The following is a 13160-nucleotide window of genomic DNA, read 5'->3' on the forward strand; positions in this document are numbered from 1 at the left end:
ATAAGCCAATTATCCTTCAGCTTCAGTGAATCCTGACATATGGATTCTTATTATATTAACGTGTGCTGCATGAAGGCAGACCATTGATTTGAATGGGCTCCCTATCACACCAAAACGCACCAAAACAGGTGCATGCACGATATGTTGTAACTCAAGTTTCCCACAACACATGGTAGTGTGTTACCGGATTGTGGTATGCTGCAAGGTGTGTTGGGATGCCATTAGGAATAAATGGCACCATAGTGCACCAATGCACGTGTTGCTACAGCATGAGTTTTACCCAACGCTAGTCAGCCACACATGCGACACCCATTATTAGAGATCATTTATTTCTACAGAACAAATGTCCAAAAAATATTTTTTTTTTGAAGTCCTGCCTTTAAAAACGATAGGGATATCACTGAGGAGACCTTTTCCACCTACAAACTATCAATAAAAGAGAACCTGCCTTATCTTGTTGACCAGCTTGTTCATCTGCTCCAGCATGCGGGTCCCTTCGATGGTTCCCTCCCCGATAATCTGTTTAATGATTCTGAGCTTGTCCTCTAATTCTATGATGAGGCTGTTGTTGAGCTCAGGAGCTCCCACTCCATCCTGCAAGTCAGAAACCTTCTTCTTTATGGCTTGAAGCTGGTCCTGGAGTTCCGAGATGGTGGCATCCCACTGGTAAAAGCACTGGTGGCAGGCCGAACACTTGGGATAATTGTCCCGGAAACCTCGGGCACACTGGTCACACCGCTGCCCAGTAAATCCATCCCGGCAGCGGCACAATCCTGTGCGGTGGTCACACTGCTGTATCTCTGAACCGTACCCATCACAGTTGCAAGCTGTAGAGAGAGAGACGAGATCTTATGCTCAATCACTACCATGTACACAACTTTTATGGGGTTTCCAGGTTCTAGGTGGGTTGCTGCTGCTGATAATCTTATTGGTGGGAAAATTGGGTTTTGAGTTGATAGTGTTAATGTTATAGTGAGCCTGAACACTGACCGTGCATGGAAAACAGGTTCACTTTAATGCAAGCTACTGCAGCAGTAGACAGGTCCTAATTATGCATGAATGAGTCCCCTCTTGGCTCAAAGCACCACCCTTTCAACAATCACATGCCATAACATCAATGAGTGATAGATGCTTTCCCCCTCTCTTCATCTCTAACATAAAGGGGAGGCGTTCTGTAGTGCACAAAGGGAAGAACTAAGCTCACTTGATTTCTGGCAGATCAACAGGTATTTGTCTGTACTTGCGGTGCTTTTAACCCCTTTTCCGCTGGCACCCACCAGCCCTTTAAAAAATGGTAATGGGCTTCCTGATCACGTGGTCACTGTGATTGGCTGTCACAGTGATCATGTGATTGGGAACCTGGCTTCCGGTCCTAGCTATGTGACCGGGAGCTGTTAGTGATAGGGTGGTCATGGTGCTGGCGGCGCGCAGTTGAGCTCACTACCGACACATAACAGTTATGGGGAAATGTGCATGGATTGCAGAAATGCACTGAATATGTTTTTTTTATTATTTTGCTCATGCGTATCCTTTAACCCCTTGCCAAAGACTGCCAGCAGCCCTTTAAGGGGATCCTAATTCCAGGAGTCAGAGGTAGGCTTCCCGATCATGTAAATGCTCTCATAGGCAGTCTCGTTGGTCACATGATTGGGAGCACATCCCAACGGTGACCCGGAACTGTCTAACAGCTCAGTCACCCGCCGGGAGAACACTAGTGAGCATGCCCTCCGCAAAGAATGGTGGGACAGTTGTGGCATATGTGCATTACGCCAATGGGAAGGTGTTAATTTTGACTTAAGCAGAAGTCAGAGCCCAATGGATGGACAGCCTGTGACGTGGATCCATGGGACTCTACAGGACACAGTAATTGGAATGACAGGGGAACTTGCAGGTGTCTGTGCTTCGGCACTGTGTGTTACCTTGACTTGGGCTAAAATATTTCTAAGTATTTCCAGCAGTCATGTGACAGTATTAGATAAACGCCAATCACTGTACCTTCACATTTTCTTTTGGGATCACCCCAGAAATTCTCTTGGCACTGTGAGCAGACTCTCCCTCCAAAGCCTGGCTGGCAGTGACACTGTCCTGTATACTAGAGAAGACAACAGAAATAAAAGTTTAGGATTTAAAAAAGCTATTATGAGCTCCAGGCACAATACATTTGCATTCAAATGTATTACTCAATAGCCACAGAGGATATAAATCCACTTTGTGTGTACCAAATGCCTTTGCGTATCCAGATATTATCATAAACTTATTAGTGACATCATCACTTTGCTGCAGATAGCCTGTGCGGAGAGCAGAGCTGTGGGAGAGGCCCAGCAGACCACTCCCACTACAGACTTTCTGCAGAAAACTACGGGTGGGGGCAGGGACCAGACCAGTCACCTTGCACAAGGAGAGATAATAGCAGTGACTGGTCTACTACAGGAAGCCCCAAGTTTTGGATTACTGCACAGATCTGGAACAAATACACAAAACACACCAAGAGTCAAGGAAAAATACACAGGACGTGGGTCTGCTGGGTCCCTCCCCAAGTTTTTGTGCCTGGACTTCAGCTTTGCATAAAATGTAATTTATTGTAACATTACTTTCTCCGGCATCATGGCATGCGTGGGGGTCACACTCACCACATTGCAGTCCTGTCTCAGGGAGTGCTCCGGCAAGCAGGCGCATGGCTCGCAGCCCAGAACTGCTCCAAAATTCCAGTAGTTGGGGGCGCACTGATCGCAGTTCTTCCCTATGACATTCGCCCGACAGGGGCAGTGCCCAGTTACCCTGTCACAGTAACATGTGTCTCTTGTACAGTGGGACTGCAGGGTGCCCAGCTCATTGCAGGTACAACCTGGAAAACACAGACAATAATCTGTTATCATAGCCACGCATGCCATGCAACATCATAAAGCAGATCTACTGTTAACATTAAGCTGGAACTCCAGCCAAAACTTTTTTTCTTTTACAGGAAGGTTTTGATTTAATTTTGACCATGTACAGTATATATAACTACACGTGCATTTGCACAGCAGAGAAAATAGAACATAGGAACATAGAAGGGTGACGGCAGAAAATGACCAAGTGGACCCTTTTTGGGATTTTTTTATTTTATAGTTTTTGTCTAAGTATAGATCTCTGTTTCTCCCAAGCATGTCTACATTCACTTACTGCTGGCTGACTCACTACCTCTGCTGGACATACTGTATGTTTCAAGCATCAAATACTCTTTTGGTAAAATACACTTTCTAAGGTCAGCTTTGAACTTTCCCTCTGCTAGACTGATGTCATGTCTAATGTTCTTGATCTCATATTGATAATACTGCCCTTCTGAACCTGATTTAATCATATTCCCCCTTTCCCTTCTTTCCTCAAGACTGTACATATTTACTTCCTGCAGTCTCTCCTGATATGTTTTATACCTCAGACTTTTCACCATTTTGTCACCCATCTCTGGACTTGCTCCATCTTTTATTAATATCTTTTTGTAAGCGAGGTGTGATGTCTAACTAAAGATCTATATAGAGGAATCAGAACCTCCTTCCTCCTGCTGGATATCCCTCTAGTGGTAACTAAAGATCTATATAGAGGAATCAGAACCTCCTTCCTCCTGCTGGATATCCCTCTAGTGGTAACTAAAGATCTATATAGAGGAATCAGAACCTTCTTCCTCCTGCTGGAGATCCCTCTAGTGATAACTAAAGATCTATATAGAGGAATCAGGACCTCCTTCCTCCTTCTGGAGATCCCTCTATTGATAGATAAAGATCTATATTGAGGAATCAGGACCTCCTTCCCCCTGCTGGGATCCCTCTAGTGATAATAAAGATCTATATAAAGGAATCAGGACCTCCTTCCTCCTGCTGAAGATCCCTCTTGTGATAAAGATCTATATAGGGGAATCAGGACCTCCTTCTGGAGATCCCTCTATTGATAGATAAAGAACTATATAGAGGAATCAGGACCTCCTTCCTCCTGCTGGGGATCCCTCTAGTGATAGCTTAAGATCTATATAGAGGAACCAGGACCTCCTTCCTCCTGCTGGAGATTCCTCTAGTGATAAAAAAAACAAGATCTATATAGGGGAATCAGTACCTCCTTCCTCCTGCTGGCGATCCTGCTGGAGATTCCTCTAGTGATAAAAAAAACAAGATCTATATAGGGGAATCAGTACCTCCTTCCTCCTGCTGGAGATTCCTCTAGTGATAAAAAAAAACAAGATCTATATAGGGGAATCAGTACCTCCTTCCTCCTGCTGGGGATCCCTCTAGTAATAAAGATCTATATAGAGGAGACAGGACCTCCTTCCTCCTGGTGGCGATCCTTCTAATAATAAAGATCTATATAGAGGAAATATGACCTCCTTCCTCCTGCTGGTGACCCCTCTAGTGATAACTAAAGATCTATATAGGGGAATCAGGACTTCCTTCCTCCTGCTGGGATCCCTCGTTAGTGATAACTAAAGAATAGGTAAAACAGCTCCCATATATGTATACATTTGTACACATCTACAAAAGTGCACATACACATCTGTGTACTTTGGAAACATGTTAATTTTCTTTGTCAGGCGTTCTCCATAAAATGCTGGTCCTGAAACCACATATTTATAGACAGAAGAACAAAGAGATACAATGAACTGTTTTCTCCCTAAACACAGGAATGCTAATAGGTGTTGTAAAATGTTGGGATAAATACATAATAATCAGGCCATAGCACTTTGTTTCTACAGAGACACTTCTGAGGGATTCCTTGATTTCACAAAGCTAAAGAATGTAGATAAAAAGCCGCCGGTACTTACGGCGACAATTGCGTAGAATGGCGCTACCAAAATAACCAGCTTTGCACTCTCCGCAGTGATGGCCGTCAGTGTTGTGGAGGCAATTCAAGCACATGCCGGTCCGCGAGTCACATGATTCCGGATCGGTGGGATCGATGTTATTGTTACACTGACAAGGACGACATTCTCCACCATCTTGGTCCGGGTTTCCGAAGTAACCGGAGGAGCAGCGATCACACCGTGAACCTTAACAAAAAGTTTTAAAAATGATGCTTTCATAAATAAAGATATTTTTTTTTTTACCATGGCCAACGACGGGTGTTGAGGTTTACAGCCTGCAGTAAATATTACCAAAGAAAGGTAATCATATTTAAAGGAGAACTATGGGGTTAAGGCTTTTCCCCACAGTTCTCCTTAGGGTAACAGGAGGACACAAACTAGCGTCCTCCCGCCACCTTAGGCTCAGTATACCGCAGGCTGTAGCTCGCGGTATACTGAGACGCCGCAGCTGAAGCGGATCCCGACAATTATGTCTGGATCCGCCCAGCTGCGTGGCTGACAGCTGGCTCTGCCTATCTAGAGGCAGAGCCAGCTGTACCTGCCCCCGTCCGTTCCGCCAGTCAGCGCTGGCGGATCGGAGCAGGGAGGGGGGAATCCAGGCCCTCCCCTATCACGGCAGAGAGCCGTGACAGGATTGAGAGGTGAGAGAACGCCGGTATGTGTTCCCTCACCTCCCGATCTACTGAGCCGACCTGTGAAAGTCTCATTGTCACAGGTCGGCTAGAACTATGAGGTGAGTGAAAAGCACTCACCTCATAGTTCTCCTATAATGATTTAACCTATTTTGCTATTAACTTAATTCTGCTCAGCTCCTGTTCTGAGAGCTTTTAGCCACCTGGAAAGCACATTGCCTTGAAAGGGGCCCCAATGAACCAATGAGATGCCATCTGAGGCAACCACCTCAGGTTGTTCATTATAGGGATGGCCCTATCCAAAGAGTTAACTTTCACCTCTACTACTCTCTAGGATTAGCTCTTAATGTGTCACACGGACACTGCAGCCGATATTCTATAGAATTCAGCAAGTGGCTTAAGCTGTACGAAGCATACTGTCTACCTTCCTTTTTGGGTCGTGTTTTCTCATCCAGTGACTTCATTTAATGTTCTCACTGCTTGTCCAGCATTGCACACTGATAATTAGAATCATGGTATATGTAAACCCAAAAGCCAAAAATATTGTGTTCCAGGAGATTAAAAAGGGAAATGTATGATTTTTAGCATTTTTCTTCACCTCTACCTTTGTGAAGCCTATGGGTGAAACATGTGAGAGGTTGTAACTGGTTGGGGGTTTGCGGTGCTGGTATTTGCTGTTATATACACTGTTATACTGGACTTGCTGTGAATTTCCATAAAGTCTGAAGTATTGGAATTCTCTGGATAGTGCGGACTGTTCGTATACTACTGATGCAACCTACCCGCCGCATTCTTGGCTTCTTACCTGTATAGCCGGGAGCGCACAGGCACACGATATGGCTGGAGTCTCGGTCCGCGTAGCAGGAGCTGCCATGGTAGTTTTGAGTACCGGGATAGCCAGGGCAAGGACAGGGACGGCACTGCTGGCCAGTGCCAAGAATAGGATCTCCATAATAACCGTCCAAACACCTGAAAAGGACATCTGGAATTAGCATGGTGTGCCTGACATGTCTGTGAAAGATCTCGTTTATCCAAGTCATGGTATTCCTAGTAGACGTTACCCAGCTAGACTTCTTCTGTATTATTAAGACATTTCACAACTCAAATGCTGTATGTTCCTGTTGATCAGTTAATGGTGATTAATTTACCCGTGTTGGTATAAATGTTGGGGTTTGTTTCCAACACTCAGTATGAAAGCAAACAGCAATATAAAGCTCTGAGAATCCTGTGCCATAGGCCTACCCTCTACTGTATAGTAAGAACACAGAAAATAATAATAATAGAACAAAAATTGCCCAATTTTCCTTTAATATGGAATGTGAATGTGTTTAGACCAAATCTGTTTACAAACACAAAACACACTAGAACCAGGAGTGCTGGTGCTAAGTGACCCAGATGGAACTTACTTCTCGCAGTGCCGCCCGCTTGTGAAATCGCGGCAGCCGATGCAGGCTCCGGTCCTGGGGTCACAGTCCTCGGAGTGGCCATTACACTGGCAGGGCTTGCAGTGGGGGAAGCCCCATTGTCCCGGAAGGCACTGATTGCACTGTCTGCCAGCCACACTGCCGTGGCACTGACACTGGCCGGTTATGGGGTTGCAGAACCTGGAGAAGGAGCCCTGGGGGTCGCAGTCACACTCTGTTATGAGGCAAAATTGATATTCGGGTTACTCTCTGATCCAACATTTATAACACTTGTAACTCTTGATGTTTACCAATGGCACAAACATATCCATCTGCAAGTTTCAGAAAGACCTAATATTTTTTTGGGCATCTATTCTGGAAGTTCCACATGTATGGAGAAGCAAGAAGCACTTCTCTTTGGTGAGTGCTATCAGGTGACCATGCTGACCAATGAGTGTTCACAGTTTGCGATCAAAATTCAAAATCCATTGCGCAGGGCTGCACTAGATGGCTGTACGTGGTATGGATAGTACACCCCTACCAGAGGAGAGGAAGGAGCATTCAACGTAGTGTAACTATAGCAGGGGGGGCGCCATGTTTGAGCGCATAATTCCATTTTCCCGAATTACTTGAAAAACTGAACTTACCCTTTGAAGAAAACCAGTCACATCTAGGCCCATGCAAAAATCGGAATATTCAGGCTCAAATTATTACAGATGTGTTGGTTTGCTTATAAATAATATAGATTTCCGCCACTGTTTAGCTTTACTCACTTTGTCTGAGCCTGACACTGGAGGGAGTCAGAGGTCACCTGATACAAGGTAGTTGCTGCTGGTGAAAACTCAGGAGCTAGAAGACAGCCAATGAAGTCAGGTAATTGACAGTCAAGTCACTTTCAGGCTTTGGCTGACATCTGGCCCCCTGATTGTATGGAAGTATGGCTGCTCCCATAATCCTTTCTATTATTTTTAATCAACCTGAATCTTTTCTGTTCAGAGATGCTGTGACTTGTGGTTCCACTAAAAGCTGCACCACCACAAGTAGCTTTAAAGGAAAACTATGGGGTTAAGGCTTTTCCCCATAGTTCTCCTTAGGGTAACGGTAGGGCACAAACTAGCGTCCTCCCGTCACCTTAGGCTCAGTGTACCGCGAGCTGTAGCTCGCGGTATACTGAGACGCCGCAGCTGAAGCGGATCCCGACAATTATGCCGGGATCCGCCCAGCTGCGTGACTGACAGCTGGCTCTGCCTATCTAGAGGCAGAGCCAGCTGTACCCGCCCCCTCCCCGTCCGTTCCGCCAGTCAGCGCTGGCGGATCGGAGCGGGGAGGGGGGAATCCAGCTCCTCCCCTGTCACGGCAGAGAGCCGTGACAGGATCAAGAGGTGAGCGAACACCGGTATGTGTTCGCTCACCTCCCGATCTACTGAGCCGACCTGTGACAGTCTCATTGTCACAGGTCGGCTAGAACTATGAGGTGAGTGAAAAGCACTCGCCTCATAGTTCTGCTTTAAGAAGATTTCCTCTATGCAAAATTTTATTTTGATGGTGGTATCCTATATCAAACGCTTTAATTGTTTTATAAAACCTTTATTTGTAAAACCGGCTTCTATTGGTTCCTTCATAGCTTTATTGTGAAAAATAGGGGTTCATTGGTTCCTATGTGTGCTAGGGCAGCCACCTGTCCCAGATCCACCTGGACAGTTTGGGTTTTGAGTCCTGTATGTGCTGTTTCCAGGTTTCAGGCCAGCTGAAACCCAGACACAGCACGTACAGGACTCAAAACCCGAACTGTCCAGGTGAATTCGGGACAGGTGGCAACCCTAATATGTGACCCCCCTTAGCATGCTGCATGTCACTGCTGAATACATCATAACCAAGAGATTAAATCAATACAGTCCTGGTGTGCCTGAGCTCTGAACAGTCTGCATAGTGCTACCAAGAGCTCCCTCTAGTGTTTAATCTGAACATCTATTTACATTGAAATATAAAGTATAAGAACAACACACATGGTAGAGCGAATTTGTATGATGACACGAGAAAAAAAACGTTTTAGAGTTCTACTTACTGCTGCATCCGTATGGGCCAAACCCATATGTCCCAGGAGCGCACTGGTCGCAGCGCTGGCCAATCACGTTGGGCTTACACATACACTGTCCTCCTATTTTGTCGCACACTGCGCTGAGCGAGCCTTGCAAGTCGCACAGACAGGCTGGAAGACAAACAGAACAAAGTGACCCACTAATGGCAGAAAATAAGACCATAACGTCTGCTACTGAAGTACAAAGGAACAAAGAAGCATGTAAAGAAAACCAATATCGCCAGGAATATGAGAGGCTGCCATCGCTGACCAGCTTCTGAAAATGCTAGTTTTCTGGCTTTCTCTATTTTCAATATCGTCTAGGTCACATTTGGTGAATAAAGTCACAGCATCTGGGTACTTGTGCTGCTCCATACCCTTAGAAAGTTTTAAAGTAGATATAATCTATAACGGCACAAGGTGACAATGATGGAGCATAGTTGGGAGACCGTGTCATCCTATAACAGGAGGAGGAGAGCCTGAACAAGGATTTCCATAGTAGGAGCATTCGTTTAATAAAAGCTGCAAATTTAAAATGATTGAAAACCACTTTTAGGATTACATTAACATAGCAGATTTATAAATGTTCCATCCAGTGTACCAGTGTATAGTTGGGCAAATGCCGTTCACATAGCATTCCTGCCACTAGATGGAGCCAAGGAGCATGGGTGTGCTGTTACATCTATTGCATAAAACATGACGCAATGCATAGTCATGGTTAATATTCATATTACTGTGAATTGAGAATTACATAGTTCATTTTCCTTAAAGGAGAACTGAGAACCAATCTAGAGGCAGAGCCAGCTGTACCTGCCCCCTCCCCCGTCCGTTCCGCCAGTCAGCGCGGGTGGATCGGAGGGGGAAATCCAGCCCCTCCCCTGTCACGGCAGAGAGCCGTGACAGGATCGAGAGGTGAGAGAACGCCGGTATGTGTTCGCTCACCTCCCGATCTACTGAGCCGGCCTGTGACAGTCTCATTGTCACAGGTCGGCTAGAACTATGAGGTGAGTGAAAAGCACTCACCTCATAGTTCTGCTTTAAGCCATTGTTCTTTGGCACAAGGATAGCTGATTAATATACTGCCATCTTGTGGTCGTTTTGGTTATTGCACCATGTTTTTCTGTATTCCCTCCCCTTGTGTATGATATACGTCCCTTCTTGTCCAAGTTGTTCTCATGTTGTTCAAGTTGTTCTCATGGCATCAAAATGGCTGCTTGTCTCATGGCCACATGTTAATCTGCTCGCGTGGGGGGGGAAACATTACCATGTTTTGACCATCAAATACCATTTTTTCAATCATCTGCTACATACTGTTGTCTGCTGTAACCTGCTGCATACAATAAAGATCTTTGTGGATGGTATTTGGTGAGTTCAGCTATCTGATAAGGATTGTCCGCGGTGATTGTATCTGCTAATACAGGCCAGGCGTTGAGGTCTCAGCAAGAGATAAATCATTAATACAATGGTTGGAGTCAGAATAATAGGATTTCCTTTGATCCTTGGCGCCATCTAGTGGCGGTAATGTTGTGTGAACGGCATTCACCCAACTATATGCTGGATGGAAGATTTATAAATCACGTACGTACGTACATAAATCAGGTACGTACGGTTTTTCTAACAGATGACAATATTGCAAAAACTGCGTTAAGGTTTGTTTAAACTTCAGCATGCAGGGATTAAAAACACTTAATTTTGGTGTATTATGAACATCCGTAGGGAAGACTTGTGAAACCGCACACAATACTGCTGAAGGAAAATGTAGGGCAAAAAGGAAAAACAAATTGATTTTTATAAGTATGCTTCTACATTTCTAAAGGACAAAGCCATTTGAGAGAAGACAACCCTCTAGTATTACATTAGGGTCCTGTACTGTGCACTGTGTCATAGAAAGAGGACCTGTCACTCACGCAGAGATCCATCGTGGATGATGGCGGAGATACTGCACAGCAGCATGATGCACATCTCCGCTAGGACCGGCATGGTAGCCATCTTGAAAGACTCCAGGCACCTGTAAGTCTCCATTTCTTCCCGGTGATGTGTGGATACGGGATCATTACCATGGAAGCCGGGCAGTTCATAGATTTTGGGCAGTAGGACCAGCTGTGGAACATTAATTGAGGATATCAGTTATTATATGACGAGTGTATAGTGTTAATTATGGCAAACCTCAACTCCCTAGCACCCCCTGCCCTTCAACACTACAGTGAGGGGGAAAGTTAGGTCGGATTTTTAAAGGCTTATTCCACATTTATTCATTTTGCAAATAAATAATAAATGCACCCATACAGAAAAAATGTGCATTTATTCATTTTCTCCATTGGAGCCTGCAAATTTCAACCATGATCACTGGATCACGGGTGCAATGAAAGCCTTCCGCAGACCGTTCCTCAAGCCCCAGGTTCGTATGGGGGTATAAACTAGGGATGCTCCGATACCACTTTTTTTAAGACCGAGTACGAGTACCAATACTTTTTTTTCAAGTACTCGCCGATACCAATTACCGATACTTTTTTCTTAAAAGGACAGGTCAAATTTTTTCTAAAGCAATTCAAAATCATGATTTTAGGTCAGTTTCTTAATATTATGAAGAACATGAACATGAGGACTGAGGACTTGGAGGCGGAGTTTACTTTCGGCCATTCGCCTGTGGAGGAGAAGTTCGCGGCTATCTTGTTTCATTGAAGACGCTATGGAGGTCTTGTGTGCGTCGGTTTCGGGTCCTTGAAGATGGCGGACGCAGCACAGGTACTCGTTTTTTGTGCTGGAGTATTTGCACGAGTACTCATGCAAATACTCGGTATCGCCGCCAATACCGATGCTTGTATCGATATTGGAGCATCCCTAGTATAAACCTTTTGGTTATAAAGCTGTAGGAGTCATCAATGAACTACGAGTGTGGTGGTGTCACAACCAGGGCCGGATTTACTCTCTCTGCTGCCCCAAGGCGGCCAGGTTCCTCAATGCGTCCCCCTATCCGCCACCCCCCCATGTGCAAAACAAGGGGCAGCTTCCCCGCTGTACCTTTAGCTCTGCTTGCCCAAAACAGGGCTAAATGTAGAAAACAACTACCCGCCCGGAACTGCATGTCCCAGGCATCGGGATATAGGAATTCCACACCCCTGCTGCCCCTATACGCCCTGCTGACCCAAGGCCGGGCCTTGGTTGGCCTTGTGGGAAATCTGGCCCTGGTCACAACACTTGTACTCCATTGAGAAGCAGGAGCCCTTTTGCCACAGCGGAAGGTGGGACTTGTAGTTTTTTGGGGGTTTTTTTATTCACAGATCCTGTAACTAGATATGTGAAGGAATAATGTAGCTACGAAGGCAGAGGCATGCACAGCTTAATTAAAAAATATATTGAAATCTGAGGGGTGAAGCAACTTGCAATTCAGGTAAGTGGGGGAGAGCTGTGAAACGGTACCCTAACTTTGGGTATAACATGGAACATGGTAGGAGAAGTGACATGTGCCTTTAATTAAGTAAAAAGCAAGTAACAATGTAAGCTGCAATTTTCATTTTATTTTTTTACGTTCTGCTATGTGAATGGGAATATGTAACAAATATAAAGTAGGTGTTTTCCTAATTTGGTTTCAAAAGTGAAAATTCACTTTAAGGCTTAGTGGTTAGAATACCTTCCCTGCCTATATGACCCTAGTAGGGATATTATATAGTCTGCTCCTTTGGAGGTTCAAGACCAATGTCGAGTAATCTAAATACTGTGTAAAACAAAGTGAATTTTGTTGGTGTTTTCTAAGAAGTGTCATACTATAAAATTAGATAAATATATAGGACGGGGTTAGACTTCTACCTTCTATTTTTGGACAAACTACCATATGCAGTACAAGATCTTTCCTGAAGGTGGCACTGCTGTCCTAAGTTGATGTCATAGTTAAAGAAAACCTGTAATTTATGTCAGAAAAGAGCGTAATTCTGTAAAATAATCTGAGAGTACAGAAGTCACATTTTTAATCTGTGATGGAAAAGGAAGCAAAATATTGTGGATTTTGAATGTATATCTTTTTCTAGTTTTCAGTTTTGTCTTTGTATTGTAATATCGTAACTGTACTGTATTGTCTCCCTTTATATTGTACAAACTGTAAACTGTTGGCACTACATAAATCCTGAATAATAATAATAATAATATTTTTTTTAAAGACAATTATATTATCATTATTATTATAATAAATACTAAAAATAATAATAATAGTAATAATTACAATA

General features: G+C 44.4%; 1 protein-coding gene across 2 annotated transcripts in view; it reads right to left on the minus strand.

Moving 5' to 3' along the window:
- LOC108804386 (laminin subunit beta-1-like) overlaps positions 1-13160 on the minus strand; it is an 88255-nt gene that overhangs the window by 16598 nt on the left and 58497 nt on the right. For both annotated transcript variants that reach the window (XM_018576101.1, XM_018576100.1), the window contains exons 19-26: positions 10848-11040; positions 8929-9072; positions 6867-7098; positions 6266-6429; positions 4790-5014; positions 2631-2845; positions 1996-2092; positions 449-827 (exon numbers count right to left, since the gene is read on the minus strand). In XM_018576101.1, coding sequence (XP_018431603.1) covers positions 449-827; positions 1996-2092; positions 2631-2845; positions 4790-5014; positions 6266-6429; positions 6867-7098; positions 8929-9072; positions 10848-11040 — 1649 coding nt within the window. The remainder of the gene's footprint in view (positions 1-448; positions 828-1995; positions 2093-2630; positions 2846-4789; positions 5015-6265; positions 6430-6866; positions 7099-8928; positions 9073-10847; positions 11041-13160) is intronic.

Source organism: Nanorana parkeri, unplaced genomic scaffold, assembly GCF_000935625.1.
Source record: "Nanorana parkeri isolate BGI_ZX_2015 unplaced genomic scaffold, ASM93562v1 scaffold56, whole genome shotgun sequence".
NCBI classification, from domain to species: Eukaryota; Metazoa; Chordata; class Amphibia; order Anura; family Dicroglossidae; genus Nanorana; species Nanorana parkeri.